This window comes from Podarcis melisellensis, assembly GCF_964234715.1.
Source record: "Podarcis melisellensis genome assembly, chromosome: 13".
NCBI lineage: Eukaryota > Metazoa > Chordata > Lepidosauria > Squamata > Lacertidae > Podarcis > Podarcis melisellensis.
In genome coordinates, this window is record NC_138545.1 from 31,107,954 (window position 1) to 31,132,029 (window position 24,076).

Below are 24,076 nucleotides of genomic sequence, written 5' to 3' on the forward strand. Positions count from 1 at the left end.
TGTTAGAAGAGGCCACTATATATATATATATATATATATATATATATATATATATATATATGCTTTCGTAGATTTTCACGGGTACAGGAATGCAGGTTTTGGTGTCCTCGGGTGTCTTCCCGTGTAAAAGTTGGGGTGTCTAGGCGACGTTTCGACGAGGTCTCACTCGTCATCTTCAGGCTGGTGCTTTCGGCTTCTTGTTACTGGAACAGAGCAGGATCTCAGTGTTTGAGTTCCTATAAATACTGTTGAGGGGGTGTGGTGTATAGCCTCCAATGTTCTGGGCAGAGAGGAAGTTCCCAGGCTAGTGTGCCTTTTCTTCTTTTGTTCCTTAATTAGCAACTAATCCACACCTAATGACCCACCTAAGTGGTACTCAGGATATCACTCAAGAAATCACTCAAGATATCCCTCAAGTAATTAAGGAACAAAAGAAGAAAAGGCACACTAGCCTGGGAACTTCCTCTCTGCCCAGAACATTGGAGGCTATACACCACACCCCCTCAACAGTATTTATAGGAACTCAAACACTGAGATCCTGCTCTGTTCCAGTAACAAGAAGCCGAAAGCACCAGCCTGAAGATGACGAGTGAGACCTCGTCGAAACGTCGCCTAGACACCCCAACTTTTACACGGGAAGACACCCGAGGACACCAAAACCTGCATATATATATATATATATACACCATATTTTTTGCTCTATAAGACTCACTTTTTCCCTCCTAAAAAGTAAGGGGAAATGTGTGTGCATCATATGGAGCGAATGCAGGCTGCACGGCTATCCCAGAAGCCAGAACAGCAAGAGGGATTGCTGCTTTTACTGCACAGTGATCCCCCATGCTGTTCTGGCTTCTGAGATTCAGAATATTTTGTTTGTTTGTTTTCCTCCTCCAAAAACTAGGTGCGCCTTGTGGTCTGGTGCTTCTTATAGAGCGAAAAATACGGTGTGTGTGTGTGTGTGTGTGTGTGTATTGCCTTTTCTTCTTCTTTTTTAAAGCACTCACCTGCTCGCTGCAGGCAACAAGGAACTCCACGTAGGTGAGGGGGCTGGTGCAGGAAGGACAGATCCCTCTATCTCTCCCTCTGTTCGTCTGCTTGATAGACAGCAACTTTTGAACAAGCCCACAAAGAGGCTAGCAGCTTGCGTTTCCATCTTGGTTGCACAGGAGGGGCATTCTACTGGCCTCTTAGCAGACTAGTACAGTCATACCTTGGGTTACAGATGCTTCAGGTTGCGTTTTTTCAGGTTACGGACCGCCGAAACCCAGAAGTACTGGAACAGGTTACTTCCGGGTTTTGGTGGTCGCACATGCGCAGAAGCGCTAAATCACACTTTGCGCATGCGCAGAAGTGCCGAATCGTAACCCACGTGTGCACAGACGCGGGTTGCAAATGTTGCGGATTGCGAACGTGCATCCCGCATGGATCACGTTCGCAACCCAAGCGCCCACTGTAACTTTGGCTTATTGAGAAGGCTGGAGTAATACTACAGTGCTTGCTATAATAAAAAGCAAGCCAAATGCATAAAAGCACTCCTGATGGGTTTTGTGGCATTACTATAGAACTCAGAAAGCTCCATTTCATATATAGGTGCTGATCTCACTCCCAAAACACAAACGTAAAAGTGTGTGGGTTTTTTTTGTGTGTGTACATATAATCTTGTTATGAAGACATACGGAACATTTTGAGAACTTTCCCAGCAGGGTGTGGCAGCATAACCCTAACCATGTCTACTCAGAAGTAAGTCCTGCTGAATTCAATGGGACTTAACACCCAGATAAGTGGGTTTGGGATTCCATAGGCTTTTAAACCCATAGTGTGAACCTGACTTGAGAAGTACAAGGTGAGTGAAATGATGGAAATGAGGGCTGCTTCTCAGGTAAAGGAATCCAGTTCTCAAATGTTCCTCCCATGGAAGGAGGTCCTTTTTTTTAAAAAAGCAAGAGATGCATCTTTCTTGTGACACGCTTCCCCCCTAATTTTTTCCAGCGTTTTTAAAATTGGTTTAAAAAGTGCTGCAGGGATTTCTTGGGAGTGAGGTAGTACTTATGAGTTGGTGATGTTGAGGCAATAGTCATTGGGCATCCCCCATAACCAGCTTCTCCCCAGCTCTCTCTGGGGATCTGCAAAACCACTTTTATTTATTTTTTACTCCTTGAGGCAGGAATATATATATACACGGGCTGTCAAGCCCACCCCTGCAACTCTTAAAATGTTAGATCTGTCTTTACTTATAGCTGTGGGCCACAAATACAAAACGCTGCAAGTGGAATGAAATGTCATTGACCTAATTTATCAGCAAAACCATCAATCACATTTGCTTTAACAAACTGCTCTGCAACAAGAAGTAATTCAGCATTTGCTGGCAGGCCAATAAAACAACCCAAGCTTGAAATGGGAGGAAACCCTCTACATCTCGCAAACAGTGGACAGTCCAAACTGTAAGGAGAGATGGAGCTTCTGCTGCCAATGAAACAGATTTAAAACGGCCATATACAAATTTCTGTGGCCTGATCAGTAAATAATTTTACTGTACAACTACCTTGCTTTTCATAAAGGAGCTTGGCATATTTTGGGGAGACAGATCAATTATCTGAGAAGGGTTTATTTTGCATCACATCCAGAATGTGATTGTCACTATCCCCCAGGCCCTTATTTCCACTCCTAAAAAGCATTGACTCCAAAGTCCAACTAAGCTTTGAAGACTTTTAAAGCAAGATTAGATTTCAGATTAATATTGTTCTGTCAGATGAAATAATGGCCATTTGTTTTTGCAATACCTGAGAGAGTAGCTCCCCCTAGTGGAAGAGAGAGTAAACCGGACTGGAAATGTTACTTCTGTTGAGATATCCATTCAGGTGGTTCTCAAGCACGGACTGATTTTGAAAACTTGCCCTAGAGAACAGCTGTGCACCACCCTGATTGGGGGGGGGGGTGACAAAATGTCATTTTGCAGTGGTGATGGAGGCATTTCTTTATACACTTACTCCACCACTTAATCTCATTTCTGTGTCTATTGCAGATCAACTTTATCTTTTTATTCAACATTGTCAGAATCCTGATGACGAAGCTTCGGGCCTCGACCACCTCAGAGACAATACAGTACAGGTATCGGTGCAAGAGCACAGGTGGGGAATGGGTGGCCAGAGTTTATGATAGGGGCTATGCTAAACCACTGTTCTGACTCCTCAACTCAAATATATTGTGCAAATTGAGCAGGTTTCTATTATTGCTTTGCAGAATTTATTGATTCTGTTAACTGTTAAGAGTACTGAAGAGAAGGCCCACTTGCCCTCCCTAGCTACAGAAAGCCCTGCTCATCAGCCCTTTCGACTTTTAAAAGGCACGAGTCTGGTAACCCAGATGCAGGATGTAAGGATCAGGGCTTACTCTGAGCCAGAGGTCAATTCTAGAATTTGCCCTGAACCGGGACCAACCCTCTCCCACTTGGGCCACTGCAATGCGCTCTACACAGGGCTGCCATTCGGGACTGACTCGGAAACTACAACTAATCCAGAATGCAGCTGCTAGACTGCTACCTGGGATATATCATACTGAGAGCCAGTGTGGTATAGTGGTTAAGAGTGGTAGATTCGTAATCTGGTGAACCGGGTTCGATTCCCCGCTCCTCCACATGCAGCTGCTGGGTGACCTTGGGCCAGTCACACTTCTCTGAAGTCTCTCAGCCCCACACACCTCACAGAGTGTTTGTTGTGGGGGAGGAAGGGAAAGGAGAATGCTAGCTGCTTTGAGACTCCTTAGGGCACTGATAAAGTGGGATATCAAATCCAAACTCTTCTTCTTCTTCATTTTCAAGTGTTGTTCTTTGTGGAAGGTTCCCTGCAAGTGGAAGTCTAAGCACACTAGAAGTTCTAGCTATCATTCTATTTGCTGCTATAGAGTCCCATTTGCAGGAGGTGGCTTTGGAATATATATATTTATGAATTTAGGAATGTGATCCTTGCCTCAGTCCACCCTTTGGACTCTACCACCTCATTCCCACTTCATTCTGCTACATGTGTAGACCCAACCCTAATCATTGGCGAGGGGACACTGGGGTGCCGGTCTGGAATTGGCTTGGATTTTAACTCCTGTGCTGTTCCTTCAGAAAAGCTGTGAAGGCTACCCTTGTGCTCCTTCCTTTGCTGGGCATTACCTACATGCTTTTCTTCGTCAACCCCGGTGAAGATGAAATATCCCGGGTAGTCTTCATCTACTTCAACTCTCTCTTGGAGTCCTTCCAGGTATGGAAAACCTTGTGGAAACTAGATCCCAAATGCATTTGGGGTTAAGGGGTGCAAAATTCATGCAGAATCTTATAACTTGAAATTGCTTGCAATAACTTCAGTGTATTTATTTTAGATGTTGTTTTAAATCACATTATCCCCACCCACTGGCGATTCCGAACTAGGGCTTCTGTTGAACATATATGTGTTTTAGAAAAGGGGGGGGGCCACACTGAGATATCAAAATCGGCAGCATTAAACTTCCTTAAAATTCACTTGCAAGGCTTATCTCCCAATTTCATATGGAAAACTTGTAGCCAAAACAAAAAAAATACTTAAATCTGATTTGGGAATTTGTTTTGTTTTGGCTCTGGTAGAATCACTGCATGCCTAGCTCCAGGGACTATTTACTAACCTCATCATGTTCCTCCTCTTCTTCCCAGGGCTCTAGGAAACCTGTTTGCATGGTCCAGATCTCAGCATTGTCTTTGCAAAGTAATGAGATTGTGCTGTTGAGCATGCAAAGATTTCATTATGTGAAGATTGCACCTCATTCCCCACTCTGTGTCTATTCTCTCTCCCCACCCCACCCCCAGCCCATCTCCCAAACATCTTGGATTATAAGGCAAGGTTTACAGATCAAAGCATCTGGCACTTGTCTTTTAAAAATGGAAAATAGCCCCATAGGAAGTGCCCACAGGAAACACAGTGCAAAAGGCTGCAGTTATTTCTCTCTTTCCCAAAGCTTGACTATGCTATTCTTTCTTCTCTAATCAGGGCTTTTTTGTCTCTGTCTTCTACTGCTTCCTGAACAGTGAGGTGAGCCAGGGTTGGGGAATGAGTGGGCAGAGATGGGGGAGGCTTGCTGGGTCTCAACTTGCATGCTGCCCAATCTATCATTCAGCCTTTTGAAAAACAGATGAATCGCCAGATCAAGGGGTTGGCACAGGGGCAAGATCAATTACCATGGGCAGAGACAAATCATCCCAAAGCAGAGGATGAAACCTCATGCTTAGGAGAACAGGATGACAGCAGAACTGGTGCTTCTGCATATGAAGCAGTACAAACTGCCTCTTTGTCAAAACATCCCTGCAGGGGAAAGCTCAGGAAAATGACTGTGCTACGACATCTCTCCCTTTGAGCAATTTTTCTATGACCAATCCATTTCAAATTGAAGGATTTTATGTTGCCCCCTCTCTTGCTGCCTGTAGCACTCAGATGGAATAGCTCCAGGAAAGTTAAGATTTTACACTGCATGGTGACTCTCACATTTTTAAAGGATTTTTTTTTTTTTACATATTCATCCTTGGAGACCCTATGGAATCAGAGGTGGCCATTAATTCTGATTAACTCACCAGTAGCCTACTAATATAGGGACGCGGGTGCCGCTGTGGGTTAAACCTCAGTGCCTAGGACTTGCCAATCAGAAGGTCGGCGGTTCGAATCCTCGCAACGGGGTGAGCTCCCGTTGGTCGGTCCCTGCTCCTGCCAACCTAGCAGTTCGAAAGCACGTCAAAGTGCAAGTAGATAAATAGGTACCGCTCCAGCGGGAAGGTAAACGCCGTTTCCGTGCGCTGCTCTGGTTTGCCAGAAGCGGCTTAGTCATGCTGGCCACATGACCCAGAAGCTGTACGCCGGCTCCCTCGGCCAATAAAGTGAGTTGAGCGCCGCAACCCCATAGACTGGACCTAATGGTCAGGGGTCCCTTTACCTTTACCTTAGCATACTAATATAAAATGCAAGAAGGCTGCTAGTCCTACAGATTCACAGAGGCACCCCTATGCTGTGAATAACTTTGGGAAAGGATATTTTCAGTGTGTACAGCCCCTTCTACCACCGGGAACAAAACCCCAAAGTTCTTCCACCTGCTGAAGCCTGCCTGTAGATGTACTTGGGACTCCAACTCCCATCAGCCACAGCCAAATGGTCAGGGACGATGGGAGTTGTAGTCCAGCAGCATCTGAAAGGCTGGTGGTGATTGGTCCGCCCCATACCCTTCACAAGCCTTGTTCTCCATTAAATCTGTCACCCCCTTTTAATTGGCAGATGACCCCTTTATTTACAGTACATTTATGGGTATTTGTGGCGTGTCTCCCCAGGTTCGCTCTGCAGTCCGGAAGAGATGGCACCGGTGGCAAGACAAGCACTCCATCCGAGCCAGAGTCGCCAGGGCTATGTCCATCCCCACTTCCCCAACGCGTGTCAGCTTCCATAGCATCAAGCAGTCGACGGCTCTCTGAGGCTGCTGCTCTAAACCGTGGGGCCAATACCTTTTGCTGAAGTTGTGGGACAGGACAGGACAGGACTTGCCAGCTGCAAAAGACAGGATTTTTGTTGCCTCCCCCTCTGGAGTTCTGGCTCAGAAAAGTCCCCGGAGATTGTCGCTTGCATTCTGTTGGCTGAAGCCTCATATTCTACGTGGCTAGAATTGCAAGTCTCGGGAGGTTCTGGTGGCTCTGAAGCGACAGGAAGTCAGAGGCGACAGCCCCAACACCCCGTCCTTCGAAGTTGTGGCTTACTTCACTTTCCCATGCCGTCTGGAGCTCTTTGGTCAATTCACTAACAGATCGGGGAAAGGGTTATGAAATCACACAAGTGCTGTGGAAAGAGCAGAGGGGTGGGTGGTTCACTTTCCAACTAAAAAACAAACCAACCCTCCACTGGAGCTGATAGATAAGCAAAACCAAAGGAAGAGGTTCTTTTTGGGAACTCCCTAGCTACAAGATGCCGAGTTGGCCACTGACATATTTTACAGGATCTGAATGGTTCAGGAAGGATACATATGTGGCTAATAGCCAAAAAAGAGCCAAAAGCACAAACTCTGAATTCAGGGCTGCTGACTACCTGATCCTGGGGCTTGAAAAGAGCAGGTGGACATCCCCATCACACCTGCTTGTCACCTTCCTTCGGACATCTCTTTTAACCATTTGTGAGAATGCTGAGCGGGAGCCAACAGTGCCATTCCAGTGTTCTTCCTCATTCCAGCTGCTGCAGCAGCCGCCAAAACAGGAGCTGATGCCTTGTAAATCCTCTGACCTCAGCAAGGCAACCAACCCAGTATTTCCATAGTCTGCTGAATAGTTGTTTCGGTTTGCACCAAACTTATGCCCATGGGAAGCCCCCTTGAGCCCCAAAGTGGAATGAGGGTATTCATGCGTTTGTTTTGATATCTCTGAATAAAGACCACCATCATCCCAGTCCCTGCTTGCACTTTTCTATTTTTAAGAATTATATGTTGGAGAATTGCTCTGAGTCAGGCCCTTTCTCCCACCCAAGGGAACCAAGCAAGGCCTCTGCATATTCTGTAATAAGCACCACACACATGTGTATATGAAACAGCACTGGACACAAAATCCAGCAGCCTGAAAATCTCAGCTTTTTGTTAGTTTTGAGTTTTACAAGCAAGCTTCTAGTCCTTATACATGTTAAGATAGATCTGAAAATAAATGAGCATGATACACGAACCAGGTGAGATCTCAGAAGCCCGGGAGACTGAGAAGGACCCCTGTGCTGAGGAGGAAATGCTCTGTACGCCTTTCCCATGATTAACAAAATATAGGCCAATTTGTATAGCTCACACAGGTCACAGCGTCTGAGAATTCAGGTTGTTGCAAAATTTGGGTTTACTTGATGTAGGAATCTTATTTTGAACACAGCATATGGTCTCATGCCAAGTTCCACATCGGAGAGACAACGGATTCATCATGAGCATTTCAGTTGAAGCTCACTGGTCAAACCCTAGATCTACTCATGCCTTTTGTGGGATGTGGTTTATCTTGGTGACTGTGCTAAGTACCCATACCAGTGAAGTGCCCAAATCAGCCTTTAGAAATGGCCTAGTTATATGTTAGTAACTTGGAAGGGAGGAGCATGTGCAAATGAAGCCTTGGTGCTATCAGGAATTGATACTGAATCCCTGCATCAATGGTCCATTACCTATCTAGACTCTTCTAGGTGGCTAGCAAGAATACCTACTCTGTATCACCCAACTCTATTAAGTTTTAAACAGGCCTGCGTAACGTACGACTCACCAAGCCTAAATCGCAACCTACCAGCAAATCACTAAACTGTTTTTGGTGCCTGTGATTGCAAAACCAGTTTGGATCCTAACTTAAGTCATATTTTAGTCGCACTGAAATCAATGGACTCACATAGGACCTTGGGTTTCTCCTCCCCCCCCCCCCTTCAGGTTCTTTCACCATGTCACTAATGAGCTATGTTCAGCTTGGTAGCCACAAGTTGTTTGGACCTGGAATGTTTCTATTACTTTATCAAACCATTCAAGTACTATCCCAACTGAATGTAAAAATCCTTTGGCAATACCTATGGGCTAACTGCCTTGCAGCAGCAAAGCCTTGTGTGAATATGTTAAGGAAGGCCATGAAGAATGACCCACACCCAGTATCTTAAAAAGAATCATAGTTCCTGTACACACACAGAGTTCCAACTGTTGGAGGTCTTCTCCCTCTCCATAGCTAAAATGAATACTTTTCTCTCCCCAAGAACTCTGCAAAGCCTAGCTGATGAGCACCACTTTTTTGCTCTATCTGACAGTTCACACTAAAACACAAACATGTCTGTCAATGCTCTGTCACAACATTTCCATTTCCCCACTTTTCTAGATCAGTTAGGAGGAGAGAGAATTGAGCCAATCAGGAGAGAGAGTTGAGCCAATCAGAATGGCTTTAGCTAATTGGTGCAGACCTACTCAGAAACTCCTATTTGGATCCATTGGGGATTACTCCCTGATAAGTGGGGTTAAGGTTTGCAGCCTAACCTTTTAAACTCTTCCAAAACAATGGAATCCAAGGTACGTGAACAGAACCCAAATTTTCACTTTTATCCAGCTAGCAATGCCATTCTTGCAGCTGTGCTTAGGACCACTTGTTTCCCTATTCATGTTTTTAAAACGCACATAGGTCAGAAAGTGGCAGAAGATGTGCATTACAGTTGCAACTGTAATGACAACTTTGACCCACCTCCCTCAAAAAAAAAAAAAATAGAAAATTGCACAAATTCAAAAAGTGACACATTTTCCCACATCCAGACACTTGCCAAATGGAGGCAAATGGCCTTGAACCTAGCAAAACCCGGGTTCTGAGGATCTGTCCTCACCAAACCCGAAATACTTGTACAAAATTCACATTTAAGTCTTGAGAGGTGCAAAATATCTTCTTTGGGGGAAGGGAGTTGCAAAATATTCTATTGGATTCATTTACATCTACAGTTTTGGATTCATCGTTTTTCTGTGTTGGTTAAAGACACTCCATGCTAAGATTTGATAAAACAAAGTTCTACTGTATTAGTCCTAAATCAGTTATTATTAACCCCCTCCCTACTCTAGAGCCCTCTGATCCCACCCCTAGCCATGAAACACCAGTCCAAAAGGTACCAGGAATGTACAAGCAACTGGAGAAGTAACACTGGTCTGGTAAACTACCATAGAGCTGGAAACAGTCCTAGAGAGTGGTACAGGCCACGTGGGGTTGAGCCCAACTCAGCAGCAACTTTACCATTCTCACTAGAGCTGGAAAACATATGAGGCTGTAAAAACCAGACTCCCCACCCACCCCCAACTCCGCCATTGTCCTAATCCACAATTCTGATCAAAGCAGATGTCTCCCGCTTCTCTTCCTCTGTCAGCCTGCTTTCTCGGGAGCTAATGGTGAAGGAAGCACTCTAGCCCCTTTTGAAGGCACCAGCCATTTTGTCTCATATTCAACAAGCAGCAACCGAGTTCAAATCCTGACACAACTCAATGGACCATTTCTCTGCTTCTGAACTGCTCTGAAGAATCAGTGAACATCCTTCTTGCTTTTTGGCTTGTTTCTTGCACTGTGGTCCCAGATCTTCCAGGGCTTGGGCCTTGCCATGAAACTTCTTTGCAGGCAGAAGAGAGAAGCACGAGCTGTGTTGGGTCCTACAAGCTGCACACACAACCCACTTCCCAGAATATGCCACAGTCAGCGTTTTTTCCTGTGAGAGGGACTCAACAGCATGGTCAAGTGTGCCATCTTGTCTCGGGAAGTGGGGCCAAGCACTTGGGAGAAGCCTTGTTGAGCTTTTCTTCCCGCAAAAGGAAACAAAGGCAGTCTGGTCAAGGAGAGACAGTCAGCCAAGAAGACCCAGGGTTAGAGTGTCAAGAGGAGCCCTAATGACATTTACAAAATTATAAGGGTGGGGTGGGGTGGCGGGGAGGATAGGTGACCATGTGCTTGGACGATGTCAGGAGAGCAAGTATCCGTGCGTGTTTGTCTCAGAAGTGCATGCCGGTGACCTACTGTGTCTCACAAGCAACAATGACGGCTTGCAATGGTTAGCTGTGATCAACCCGGGGTGCTTCCCTCCCCAAATCCACAAAGGTAGCCTACCTAACCCCTGTCCCGCAGACTTTAAATAATGCACCCAAATGGGTCACATTGATTGGTGCTAAAGAGCCCCATCAAAAGTCCAGGGAACATAGCTGACATCTCACCCAGGGTCTTCGCATGCCCACCTTACTCCCTCCATCTCACCTACACAGAGCCTAGCAGGCTCCAAGGAGGGGGGGGGGGAGCAAAAGAAAACCACCAGGCTTCCAAGCAAACAAGAGCTGGGTCCAAAAATACAAGCTACTGCCTGCTGCCTCCCCTGCTCCTTTGGAAACTGGTCTGCCCCTACTGCATCTACCCAGAGCTGGGCCTCTGAGGTTCAACCGAGGAGCCTGCTGGTCGCGAGGGAGTGACAAAGGGCAGGGATACAGGAAAGCTACAGCAAAATCAAAGAGAACTGGAACAGAAGGGGAGGCGGGCGGAGGAGGTCACGGCCCATGGAAGGCCCAGCGAAGCAGCACCCACAGGACTTCGGCCTGCTGAAAAGACAGGCTCAGATGCTGGTGGACGTGGGCCTGTAGCATGTGTGTTGGAGCAGGGGCGTGACTCCAGGGCATCGGGCGTCCCTTCGTGTTCAAGAAGGGGTGTGGTATCTGCTGCGGAGGGGGCCAGCAGACGGGCACTCTGGTGACGAGAGGCAGTGGTTGCGGCAGGCACGCTGCCGTGGGTGCGCTGGTGGCGTTTGAGGTGCGCCCGGCGAGCAAAGCGCTTCCCGCAGGCTGTGCAGGGGTAGGGGCGCTCCCCGGTGTGAGCACGCTGGTGGATGAGGAGCTCGGAGCGCTGCAGGAAGCGCTTGGCGCAGACTGAGCAGGCGTGGGGGCGTTCCCCACGGTGCATGCGCCTGTGCTTGCTGAGGTTCGAGCTGACGCTGAAGCGGCGGCCGCACTCCGTGCACACGTAGGGCTGCTCCCCGGAATGCGAGCGCACGTGGATGGTGAGGTCGGAGCGCTGCAGGAAGCGCTTGCCGCACTCTCCGCAGCCATAAGGCCGCTCCCCCGAGTGCAGCCGCCGGTGCTTGCTGAGAGCCGAGCGCTGGGTGAACCGCCTCCCGCATTCGCCGCAGGAATAGGGCCGGTCGGGTTCCGGGGGCGGGGACGGGGGTGGAGGTGGCGTGGCCAGCCCCCCACCACACTCCACGCAGCGGCGCGACCGCCGGTGGCGCTCCAAGTGACAGCCCCAGCGGAAACGGCGCCCGCAGTCACGGCACTGGTGAGGCTTTTCCACTGCGTGGCGCTGCTGGTGCCGCTCTAAGTTGGCGAGGATTCGGAACCGCTTGCCACACTCCTCGCAGCCATGGGGTTTCCGGGGCTGGGCTGAAACAGAGTTCCCGCCTGGAAGCTGGGTAGTTGCTGCCCCTACAGAGTTCAGAGGCAAGGCAAGAGAAGAGGCGGAGGCAGAATCCAGGACAGGAGCCAAGGCGGAATTTGGAGGTGAGCTGGATCTCTGTGGCGGGACGACAATGGTCCTCCTGCACGGCCCGCAACGGTGGGGCTTCTCTCCTGCAGGTGGGCGCCGGCGTCTCTGGGTGAAGCGTGGTTTCTGCCACGCCGAGAAGAACTGGGCTCTTTCGCCAAAAGGCGGCCAGAGTCTCGCGGCATCCTGGGAGTCCCGGCTCATGCTGTGGAGCGGGCTGCAGCCAACGCTCTCCCGGGGCTCAAGGCCTGCCCCCCATCTCGTTCCCAGAGGGCTCTGCTGGTGGACAAGGCTGTTCTTACACCCTCTGGCGTCCCCATGAAAAATCTTCCCTGAAATGGGTTGCTTTTGCCCTGCCACTAGCCCTGGGCACAAGAGGGGCACCTGCAGCTCATTCACAGCTGGCTTTCTAGATAGGATGGTGGGTACTTCCAACGTTCCAGCATGTGAGGCCTCTGAGTTGTTCTGCCCACCTGCTTCATCACCTGCTGAGACAGAAAGGTGGATAAATTTCTGCGCCTTGGGGGGAGAACACAATAATGTCTACAAGGGGGAGCTGAACTCACTCTTCCATATTCCTGAGAAGGTGCTCGTGGTCAGTTTACAGAGTGCGCTGCGTCAGATCGCAAGAGAGGCTCTGCAGCAGAGTGAATGCTTTGCATGCAAAAGGGCCCACATTCAATTTCTAAGCCCTCCTTCCAAATATCTGGGGTAATAAAGATGTCCAGCAGAGACCCTGAAAACCTGGCACCAACAAAAGACAGGCTGGACCAGGGGTAGGGAGCCCTTTTCACCCTGAGGGCCATTTCCCCTTCTAGGGAAGCCTATAAGGGCCAGCTGACAGTGGTCATCTGGGCCAGAGAAAAACGAGGCAGAGCAACAAACACTGATTTTACCTTTGTACAGCAAGTAAGTACCTCTGTACCCTGGCTTCTGACACTTGAGATGCCTGTTTTTAGGACCTACATTATTTCTGTGAAGGTAAGCTGTTTTGAACAGTTTTTAATATTGTATTTCGATTGAAACCCGCCCAGGGACCTTAGGGTGAAAGGCAGGTGATAAATTATAGTAATAATAGCCTTCTTTCCACACACATCACACCCGATTCTATTCTTCATTATTAGTGTTCAATGATACTTTCTAGCCAGGCAAACACTCTCACAGAGGGTGAAAAGCAGGGCTGGTGACGTGTGTGGGGAGCCCAGGGGGAAGAGGCGTGGGGTCTGAGGAGAGTCCTTTGGGCCAGATAGGTCTGTAGGCCTGCATTTGTTCCCATGGCCTGAAGTTCCCCATCCTAGCAGAGATGTGGGTTAAATGGTTTAGCTTGGTATAAGACACTCCTTAGGAATGTGTGGAGGCAGTTGGTACATTGGACTCACATCATTTAGGCCCCATAGGTTAAAACCAGCCCTTTTAACTGCATTTAACATTAACTGCAACTTTCACATGGGTGTCCATACCCCTCAGGGCCCGAAGTGCTATCAATAAATGCATTTTTCCTCCTTCTCCCCACACTGCAGGAGAAGACAGGAATTAGTGATATTTCCGTTCTGAATTATTGTTGGGATTCTATTTGTTTGCTTAAAAACAAAATCTGGAAGTTTTCCACTACAGTCGTACCTTGGTTTTCGAACAGCTTAGTTCTTGAATGTTCTGGCTCCCAAATGCCACAAACCCAGAAGTGACTGTTCCAGTTTGCGAACTATTTTTGGAAGCCGAACATCTGACAAGCCTTCCGCGGCTTTCGATTGGCTGCAGGGGCTTCCTGCAGCCAAACAGAAGCCCGCTTTGGTTTCTGAACGTTTTGGAAGTCAAATGGACTTTCCGGAATGGATTCCATTCGACTTCCGAGGTACGACGGAGTTTTATTTGAGGGCCGAGGTGCTATGCAGAAAAGAAAGGTTTAGGTGGCAGGGAGCGGAAGGATGGGTGTCCAAGGAGAAAGGCTAAGCCAGAAAAAGCTCACACTGTACACGACGGCAGAGGGTTTCGAGCAATTAGTAGGAAGGCAGAGAGAAAGAGACGAAGCCTGAAGACTATGTAAGCCAGGGAGCCCAAGATGACTGGAGGGGTCAGGAGGGTAGCCCTGAATATCACATCATGGTTTGAAATAAAAGCAGGCAAATCCTTGGCCGCAGATCTTAAAAACAGTTAAGAATTAAATGGTGGTGTCTGATTGCTGCAAAACTCGATCCTGCCTGCCACACCCCTTTTCAGCTGCTCAAAGCAAGGTGGCCAGGCCTCAACGCTCCACTTGCCCCGGCTGATGCCCTCACCTCCAAGGCGGGGGCTCCGGGTCACCCTCTTGCGCCGCCTGACTCTCCCCTGCTGCTCCTGCTCCTTCACCAGCTCCCTCAGCATCTTCTCCACTTGTGCCTTGCCAACAGTCTGCAGGATCACCCCGAGCTGCCTCCGGAAGTCCGGCAGGATCCCTTCTTCACTCGAGCCGGCTGTAGCTGCTGCCGCCGCCGCTGCCGCTGCTTGCCCCTGCAAAGGTGCCAATTGCCCCTGCTCAGGTTCCATTTCTAGCCCTGGGAAGAGGGAGAGAAACAAAGTGAAAGGAACGTGAATGGAGGGCCCTAGGAGCTCCGTTGCCTATTCTAGGCATGAGCTAATTTACACGGGGGCAAGGCCTGCGAAATGCTGCAGGAAGATTGTGCTCTTGGGACAAATGGCGCGAGTTAAGACAAGACGGCTGTCTTTGTCTGCTCCAGGATTGCTGCGATGGGACAGGCCGTTGGGTCGTCATCCTGGAGGCCCAGAGCCGTTCGTGGCAGGGAGGAGACACAGCCAATCAGGAGAGTGAGGATGGTAAAAGGAGAATTTGACGGTTTAGCCAAGCAGCTCAGAGGCTCTGCTCTAAGTGCCTTTCTTTGCTCTCGCTTGGGGGTGGGGAGGTTACTTTGCTGTGAGCGATTGTCACCACCTGCGTCAGAGTACCCGACATTTTGTAAATGAGGTTCCATCCTTTCTGCAGCCCGTGTTAGAAACTCAAATAAACCAAGGTTACAGTCGCCAAAATGGAATGTCTAGTTGCCATTTTGGGGCAAGACAGCTTTAAAGTCTTATTTTTCCAAAGGATTGACTGACTGTGATTGATTATCAGTTAAACATCCGGCTAGTTCAGATGACAATCTTGAGCTAGATTAAGAACTTTGAGAACGTAAAAGAAGAAAAGTCCACATACATTCCTGTCCCTACCTCTTTTTCTTAATGGTGACATGGATCATTCATAACATAAGAATATTCTTCACAACTGTGGGCAGGGCGGTGGGAATGGAGTAAGTGAATACAAGCTAAAGCGGTTAACTGTAATGTTGGTCACTGCTCCTGCTCAGGTGGCACAGAAAAAGCATTTTGGTTCCTGAAATTCATTCTGATTGTGCAGATAAAATATAACAGGATGGGATACTAGTGTGTGAAAACAGTCTGGATTCAATGATCCCCAGGCACGCACCTCCAGATGGTGGAGATGTCAGGCACCATCCTGGCACCCAGGCATCTTCACTTGGCCGCTAGTGGTCGCTAGTAAAGGTAAAGGGGACCCCTGACCATTAGGTCCAGTCGTGGCGGACTCTGGGGTTGCAATACTCATCTCGCTTTACTGGCCGAGGGAGCCGGCGTACAGCTTCTGGGTCATGTGGCCAGCATGACTAAGCCGCTTCTGGCAAACCAGAGCAGCGCACGGAAACACTGTTTACCTTCCCGCCGGAGCGGTACCTATTTATCTACTTGCACTTTGACATGCTTTTGAACTGCTAGGTTGGCAGGAGGAGGGACCGAGCAACGGGAGCTCACCCTGTTGCGGGGATTCGAACCGCCGACCTTCTGCTTGGCAAGTCCTAGGCTCTGTGGTTTAACCCACAGCGCCACCCGCGTGGCCACTAGTCAGGTCTAAATGCACCTGGCGCCTGGCTAATTTCAAACACTGTCTACAACTATTAACAAACTGAAATATTTAGGACCATGATCCGAAGAAACTCATACAACAAAACACAGATGGAGAACACCAGGGCGGGCCCTTCAGCTCTCTTTCAGCCTTTAGGAATTTCCTAAGGCCACACTACCTCTTCCCAGTCTGCACACCACATGTCCTCTTTGAAAACTTTTGCCTGGCTGGAATGTGCCCTTGACCTTTAATAACGACTCTTGTTTGCCTGGAGAGATGGGTGTGGGGTGTGCATGTATAAACTCCTGATTTCTGCATCACCCGCTGTACGCAAAGGTAACAGTCATATCCGTCGCTCTGTCCGCTTCTCCCTGGCCCCCACCCACTACTGGCATGTGGCCCTCAGAAGGTTGTGGCCAAAAGTTCCTGCAGCCCTAGAACGTGGGAGCAAATTCTAGCTTCCCTTTCAGTGCAGTTTGAGAAGGGAAGGCTTACGGCTCAAAAGGGAGAAATGAGTTCCACTCTTTTAGGTAGTTGAACAGAGGAAGGATTTGTAGCACACAATTTCTTAAAATCCTATTGAATAAAGGACTTACCAGGAGCCAAACCTCGGCGCCCTCGGGTCTCTGTGAAGGCAGTTATCCGGGGCCAGCTAATGGCAATTTCTTCCGCTAAGAGCAGAAAAAAGGTTGATAAGCCAAACAAGATACTTCTGGAGGATAAAATGTTTGGTTAGGCAGTGGCCTTTGGATGCTATATAGCAGGGTTTCCCAAACTTGGGTCTCCGGCTATTTTGAAACTACAATTCCTATCATCCCTGACCACTGATCCTGCTAGCTAGGAATGATGGGAGCTGTAGTCCAAAAACAGCTGAAGACTCAAGTTTGGGAAACCCTGCTATATAGGGGAGAAGGTATTGACTTCTATATGGCCTTAAAAATCAGCAGCTCTTTCCCCCCGCAAAAAAATGTATATAAACCAAAGTGCGGTCCCCACTATTTTGTTGGCATCCATCAGTCTTGGGAGACAAGGGAAAAGTGCGCCATTGGAGGTAAAGTCAGTGATTGAGGCAAACTGGCATCACAACACAATTTCCATGTGATGACTTGAGATGCCACAGGGCTATTTTTAGTTCTGGGTAGATAAGGTTCGAGTTCAAGTCCGGCGGCACAGACATTTTAAGCAGTGAGATCCCTTACCCAGCGAGATCACTGTTTCATAGCTCTCCTGCATCTCGGCACACACGGGTACTCTCTTGCCAGAAATGACTGGAGTCCTTCTTCTTTCTCTTGGCAAAGGAGGCTCCTGATAAGCACCTAAATAATAATAAAAAAAGAACTGAAGGAGTTTGTGCCACGTCAATTTGTAGAAACCTTTCTACGGCAACCCAGTGTTCTTGATAATCATATCCATGTAGCAATGGTGTGAGATTGGAGGAGGCAGGTGGGGCAGAAAGAGAAAACGATGTGAGAGGGGCAAACTCTGTCGTATTATGACATGGGGACGGGTCTGATGAAGTGGCTTGGGCCTTGCAAAACTTTGGGATTGCATCCTTCTGTACATTTTCTGGGATATGCTGGAAGGGACCTATTGTGGGTGCTTTCCTCTAGAGAGGTGAAGTCTATGGCTGTTTGGTGCCAGGCTCTCTCAAGAGATGAGTCATAATTATGGAACAGCATTCCCAGGGAGGGACACCAAGAAGCAACTCCAGTGTTAGTCAAACTCAAGAGCAGACCCACTGAAATGAATGGGCACCACTTAGCAATCTATTCTAAGTATGACTAACACTGGATTCAGCCATGTCTTATTTCTGTCCCCAGGTTTAAGGCCTGTTTATTCATTTGAACAATTATATTTTTAATTTTGTTGGACTGGCAGAGCATATTTGCACAGCGTTTCTAAGCTACTCTGTGGCTTTTAGGTTTTTCTTTTTATAATCACTATACCATTTAAATGGCTCTTGAAGAGTTTTCAGAGCACTTCATTAACCTCTTGGTAATCCACATAACAATCCAGTAATATAAGATCAGCTTCGTTATCCCCATGTTGCAGATGGGCTGGGGGAAGGACTGAGGCTGAGAGGTAACAGCTTGTTTAAGGGGATCCACTGCGCTGGTGGATAAGGGTAGAGATATAAATTCAAACAAATGGCTGCTCAACATGGGAGACCGGTGACTTTTACTGAGGTGTGTACACCATACAATACACCAAGAGATTTTAAAATGGGAATGGAACTGAACCAACTAATCAACAAGCTATTATTACACAACTTGTATTGTGGCATCCTTGAGGAAGGAATGGGAAGAGCATGTTACACTTCGTGATGTGATTACACATTTGACACACCCACATGTGGTTAGATGCTCTTTGTTATATACACAGTGCACTATCTCACTGTACAGCAGTCAAACACTACAAAAGTCTGTGTTGTCTCTGGCTGCACCAGACTGTAAGGTAGCTGAACCATGAACATGTCCATATATCACTACAGATTATTAGTCCTTAGAAAATCAAACCAAGGGAATGTTGAAATAAGACACAAAGTAATTGCAGGGAATAAGTTGGTTACCTAAGACTTGTTCTCCATTGTTTACACTTGTAAAAAAAAAGCCTGTAAAGAAACCTGGGCCACTTTGAACATTATATCCAGCCAGGTTTTGTTCACATAATTCCACAATTAATGGACTAAATCATGTCAATTAATTTTGATGGGTCTGCTCTGAGTATGACTAAAACAGGATACAACCCTGTGGTTTTTAGGTATATACCTTTAAAAAAAAACACCCTCAAGTATATATCTAAAAATCGAAAGTGTGAATGTGATGAACAACTATTTAAAAACACACACATCACACACCTTGTTGTTGAAAAGCTTGGACTGGCCACAGCTCCCTATGGGGGAGGGGGTTGGAAACCTAGATCTCTGTGTAATGTGCAAAACAGCTCTTCATTTCTCTGTACTGTTAGTACTTTGTGTCCCCAAAACTGTTTGTTTAGTTATATTTTAGATCATGGTTCAAAATCCCCTCCAGTCCAGTTGGCTTATCTGGTGGTGCAAAAACACATGCACGTACAAAGGACAAAATATGAGCAAATGCCAGAGGGGCAGTGAAGTTTGTTGTGGCAAATATAAATCCTGTTGCATCCTAACGACAAAACAATTATATTACGGTAACACAAGCTTTCGTGGATTATAAACCACTTCCTCGACTGCATGGAGCGTTATCCCAACGGGCCCAAGCTAGTGTTAAATGTGTTCCAACTCTCTACGGATACTTTAAAAATAATTTTAAAAATGCAGCGTGGAAACAAAACTACCTCACTATGAGAACAAGTCCATGCAAAAGGCTGTGGGGGTGTTACGGAGGAATCGGAGCAATTCCTGGGGGCGCGGTGGGAGCCGGAGAGATGGAAAGAAGCCATAAATTATGGGGAGGGACGTACTTTGTTGGGAGGTAGCATCTTTTGAAAATTGAGTAAGGGGGACATGGGCAAATGGGTGCAAAGGTTACAAAAGGCAATCGCAATGAACTGGGCCCTCCTTGCCACCCTTCAAGCTGACTCTCTTTCCCACATTGCATGAAACATCGCCCCCCGCCCTTCTAAGTCCAGGATCTTCGTGCAATGTCTTAAGTCCTGGCAGCAAAGGGGGAAACGGCTGCATCGAAATGCTGTTACCACCCCGCACCCTCCACCTCGGGGTCCATCTATGTCCTGCACAGCCTCCATTGTTTCCTCCTTGTGAATCGGACCTTGCAAAGGCGGCGACGGGAGGGTGGGGGCAGAGGAGATCGAAAAGGCCGGGTTGATCTTTTGCACCCCACCCCCCACCCGCGATCATTTACCTGCACCTAGCCAGGGACTGCAACGTGCGGCCTGCCTGAGAATGGTGAAGGCCGATTACAGAGAAATCCTCGCCCCCTTGCAGGGAGCTGGGATGAGAGGGGGGGTCTTAGGGGAAGCAGCTGCAAGCTGCAAAATCCAGGAAGCTCAATTCCACATCCTGGCTAGAGAAAAGAATAAAGAGAGAAAGACCTCCCCTTTCTCCTTCGGCAGCTAAGCAGGCCCTCTTGTGGCTGATGGGGTCTCTCTCCTGCATAAGGGACTCGGTGGCCGGCGCTCTCTCTTCCTGCTTCTCAAAGTTTCTGTCCTTCTTTTGGAAACTGGTGGGTTAAGGATTCTACCAAGTCATTTTGTGTTCCACATACTGTATAGATCAGACTCAATGCAACATGTGGATCCGAGTGATCAGGAGTCGTGCTGTAGCCGCTTAATCCTTCTACTTCGTAAAAAACCCAAATATATCCTCCACAAAAACAAACCCAGTACTGTATTGATCAAACCCTATTTAGGCCGTACATACGTGCTGTTGTTTTAAGATGTACAATGACTCAAATTTAACATATAAAGTATGAAAGTATACAAAATATTATTGTTAAATGACAGTTCCCCATCTTTGGTAGGAATTTCTCATTATTCTGGTCCCAAGTTTATCAAGAAATATCTAAAATCGTTAACTTTCTGGATAGCTTATCAGCTGGTTAGAAGCATGGTCTGACAACGCCAAGGCTGCAGGTTCGATCCCCATATGGGGCAGCTGCATAGTCCCACATTGCAGGGGCTTGGACTAGATGATCCTCAAGGCCCCATCCAACTCTATGATTCTACCTGTTCAGGTTTCTCCACAACTGTCATTACTGAATATGCAGACTGATATCACAAAAGCTTGGCACTCTAAAGAACCTTTGACATCCATGCTAGCTGCTGCTGGGATTTCAACAGGCCAGCAACGGAAAACTTTGGAGGGGGGGAAACTACATTTCTCTTTGTGGCATAAGAACTTACGGACTTTGGCTATTGTGGAAAAAAAATAACACACCGGAGGGATTGGAAACCCAGAATGCATCTACGTCCTCTGACAGGGTTTTATTCCTTATGTTTTGGACATAGATGGCCAACGTGCACCATCTACACCAGCTCAGGAAAAATGGATGTCTTGGTTTATATTAGTGTGTTACTACTCCCAACCTCTTTTTTTACATACGGTATGTTATGGTGTCATACTCTGCTATTGTACTTTTACGTTGTCGGTAATGGTCATTATGCTTCAATAAAACTTTATTTATTTATTTATTTAAAAAGCTATTGTTAATAGGATGGAGTACCAGGGTACAGTGGCAGAGCAGGAGGGGCGGGTAGCATTGCATACCTGTTTTCCCAACGTGGAGGCAACCGGCCAGGGATGGTGTCTTGAGACAGTGATGACTCCTCACTTTCAGTTTCTATGGAGTCTCATAGACACCTGGCAGCTTCAGCTCAAAACCTCCTGAAGGAAGGAATGAAAATACAAATACTGTACATACTGACTTTGAGCCAACGTCACCATCACATTAGGCCGCTGCTGAAGGAATTGCACTGCCTGCCAATGACCTACTAGGCTAGGTTCAAGATGCTGGTATTGGTGTACAAAACCCTATACAGCCTAGCAGGATACCTAAAAGATTGTCTCATCCTACACATACCCAGCTGACCACTGAGTTCTGTAGGAGTAGGCACAGTGCAGGTACTATCCTGTCAGGGGCTCCATTCCACATATCAGACAGAACCTACCCTATTGGCTTTTCAATGCCTGCTAAATATGTGGTTTTGCATGCAATTGCATGTGTGTGTGTGTGTGGTTTTTAAAGAATGTTTTATATATGTCATTATAATGCCAGTTGCTATGAAGTCCCTCGCAAGAAGTGATTCATAAATGATATAAATAATAATAGCCAACCTAAAGGGTCTGTAATGTAGGCGGCAGAAACATGGAACACATGTGGGGGTAAAGAGAGTCAAAAATAATTTTGGAAAGGGAAATTATTTGGACAGGTCAGGGGGGGAAATTAACGGTTTGAGGATGAAATTGATTGAAAGGGACATCATGAGGGTTGTTTTTTTAAAGTAGTGAGCCTCTGCCTTGTACTCTGTTCATGACTTTGGGCAAGTAACTTCTCTCCATCTGGTCCAGTACATCTGGCCAGCCTTCCTGTTACTTGCGCTCCGCCATCTGGTAGGTATTCAAATATACAGATATTCCTGAAGGTTGTGGCAAAGGGATCCCAATCTACCACTCCCAGTAAAGCCACAACGTGTGGCAATGTCATAAACTTTATTGACCGGCATCCGGGAGGCAGGAATTTGTGAAAGGGAAAGACAGATGTGTGACACGGTCAACCAGTCACTCTAGCAATGCCTTATCCTGAGCCTTTGACAATGAGAGAAAAGAATGAGCGGTGCTTGGTATCTCAGAACACCCGCATAAGTGAAGGGAGAGACTGCAAGGACTGTGATCATACCCAGAAGAACACAGTGTGTGCAGGAGCAGCTTATTCAGCTGCCTGTATCTGAGCTGTGACCCCACAAGGCCAAAGTGCTCAGGAGTTTATGTCCAGCAGTGGTTGAAGCAGAGTGCCGGGCCTTTGCCAACAGAGAGCTTACCTACCTGTGAGGGTGAATGCGTCCCCTCTGTGTAAGAGACACTGCTCAATGCTGTTGGAGGAAAAGAGTGTTACAGCAATACCATTCTGACAAGACAATCACATAAGGCAAAGGTGGTCTGGCAGGTAGGGGACACATTTACAGGCAGCTTGCAAGCTTCAGCTCAGCAAGAGCTGACTGCAAATTAGAGCATAGACACTTAGGGTGGGCGGGCATCCTGCCACTACCCTCTCCCAATTAACCTCCATCTCCAGGGCCCACCCAACATTATATCACCCTAAGTTTCAGGTTTGGGGCCTGAAATCTTAAAGAGTTTGGGGTAATCCTGACCTGGCAACCCTAATTAAAATTGCTATTGATGTAAACATATATATTAGATATAGGCCTATGCCACTTTGAGTGGGGATTTGAACCTTGGTCTTCCATTCCAGCTCCTAGCCCAACACTCTGACCATATACTACACTGGCTCACAGGGTCATCTGGGTCCTCCGGCCATCTGGGTGGAGGGAGAGAGCAATGAGGAAAAGGGCCTGCTGGTGGCATGGTCTCCTCAAAGGTACTTGCCTGACATCTGCTTTGGCCTTATTGTTTCCCCAGACAAAAATAAATGAGTACATGCCACAAAATGACAGGATAATATCGATTCTCAGAACTGAAATGGCCATGTAGAATGTGAAAGGCCTACAGTCTCTGTTAGATGTTATTTACCTGTTTTCCAACACCTTATTCAACAAATAATGAAAAGAAACGTGATGAAACACCGGTAGTGGCAATGAGAACCCTATTGGATGCCTTTCTCATTTTGCCTCATTGGCACGTTGGTACAGGTGAACAGGTGGGCCCTCCGTTAATATGCCAGGTTGTTTATTTATTAAAAATATAGACTGCCTATTTATGAAAACATCTCAAGGCGGTTTACAGTAAAATCCATTAAAAATACCAAGCAAAAAACACACACACCAGCAGCCTTAACAGCCAGTACGTTTAACTGCATTACAGAAAATGGCTGGCCTCAGTGGTCAGCAAAGGCCTAAGTAAACAGGTACATTTTTAACATGTGTAGAAACTACATCCTAGTTGGCACATCATGCCTCACACGCTACCGTGGGCACCAAAACAGAAAAGGCCCTCTATCTGACTGATCCCATGAGATGAGCTTTCACCGGCTCCTCATGACCTTAGTAACCAGGCAGGTCTGCATGGGAGGTTAAAAAGCAAGTCCCATTTCTGCCACTGGGAATTTCCCAGTGAAGCCAGATGAGAAAACCGCCTGGGGTGGCTCAGGCTTAGCCAACCTATATCTTGCTGTCGAAGTGATCAAGTATTTGTTTTTATTTTACCTCACACTAATTTGATGTGTGGCAGGGTAACTAAATGATAGGCTGTGTTTAGGTGCATTCTTCATGTTTGAAGTTTTATTCTGTTTTTAATGTTCTGTTGAAAGCCGCCCAGAGTTGCTGGGGGAAACCTGGCCAGATGGGTGGGGTAGAAATAATAAATTGTTGTTGTTGTTTACTTATTTATTTACTCCCCAGGAAATGTGTCAACGTTCATCTCCCCCAGGCAGTGAAGTGCGAGATTGAAAGAGTTGCTTCCGAAAACACACAGTGCTCCAGGGTCGTGCGGTCAGCACACTTTGAAGGCTGAGGGGACTCCCCCTCGCAGACGCACTTTCTTGAGGGTGTGAAGCCCCTCT

The 24,076-nt window shown here is 47.3% G+C and overlaps 3 protein-coding genes across 14 annotated transcripts in view; 2 read left to right on the plus strand and 1 right to left on the minus strand.

Annotated features, from left to right (window-relative positions):
• LOC309355113 (corticotropin-releasing factor receptor 1) overlaps positions 1-7,426 on the plus strand; it is a 69,351-nt gene extending 61,925 nt beyond the window's left edge. For all 6 annotated transcript variants that reach the window (XM_081885646.1, XM_081885649.1, XM_081885651.1 and 3 more), the window contains 4 exons: positions 3,023-3,108; positions 4,109-4,244; positions 5,004-5,045; positions 6,326-7,426. In XM_081885646.1, the coding sequence (XP_081741772.1) occupies positions 3,023-3,108; positions 4,109-4,244; positions 5,004-5,045; positions 6,326-6,466 (405 nt within the window). In that variant the 3' untranslated portion in view covers positions 6,467-7,426. The remainder of the gene's footprint in view (positions 1-3,022; positions 3,109-4,108; positions 4,245-5,003; positions 5,046-6,325) is intronic.
• Positions 7,427-10,746: 3,320 nt separating this feature from the next.
• On the minus strand, positions 10,747-24,027 carry LOC309355100 (uncharacterized protein). 7 transcript variants are annotated; one of them, XM_081885615.1, is made up of 7 exons: positions 23,897-24,027; positions 22,384-22,430; positions 21,109-21,225; positions 17,099-17,215; positions 16,496-16,570; positions 14,287-14,541; positions 10,747-12,498 (listed from the first exon to the last, which is right to left on the minus strand). In XM_081885615.1, exons 4-7 carry the CDS (start codon positions 17,130-17,132, stop codon positions 10,985-10,987), a joined length of 1,878 nt encoding a protein of 625 aa, XP_081741741.1. In that variant the 5' UTR covers positions 17,133-17,215; positions 21,109-21,225; positions 22,384-22,430; positions 23,897-24,027; the 3' UTR covers positions 10,747-10,984. The 7 variants fall into 7 exon arrangements, with proteins under 7 accessions (XP_081741741.1, XP_081741739.1, XP_081741742.1 ...); XM_081885613.1 differs by lacking the exon at positions 23,897-24,027 and adding an exon at positions 23,721-23,793; XM_081885616.1 differs by lacking the exon at positions 22,384-22,430 and having other exon boundaries at positions 23,897-24,004.
• The window catches only part of SMARCD2 (SWI/SNF related BAF chromatin remodeling complex subunit D2), a 28,044-nt gene continuing 26,874 nt past the window's right edge, over positions 22,907-24,076 (plus strand). Inside the window, exon 1 of the mRNA XM_081885629.1 lies at positions 22,907-22,936. Coding sequence (XP_081741755.1) covers positions 22,922-22,936 — 15 coding nt within the window. The 5' untranslated portion in view covers positions 22,907-22,921. The remainder of the gene's footprint in view (positions 22,937-24,076) is intronic.

Bases quoted from the DNA above. Each gene is read 5' to 3' on its own strand.
- LOC309355100 (XM_081885615.1), bottom strand. From the start codon at position 17,132: ATGCAGGAGAGCTATGAAACAGTGATCTCGCTGG. The intron at 14,542-16,495 runs GTAAGTCCTTTA...CCCTCTTCCCAG, and splicing joins GCGCCGAGGTTTGGCTCCTG to GGCTAGAAATGGAACCTGAG. The intron at 12,499-14,286 runs GTGAGGGCATCA...TTTCTGTCTCAG, and splicing joins CCGGAGCCCCCGCCTTGGAG to CAGGTGATGAAGCAGGTGGG.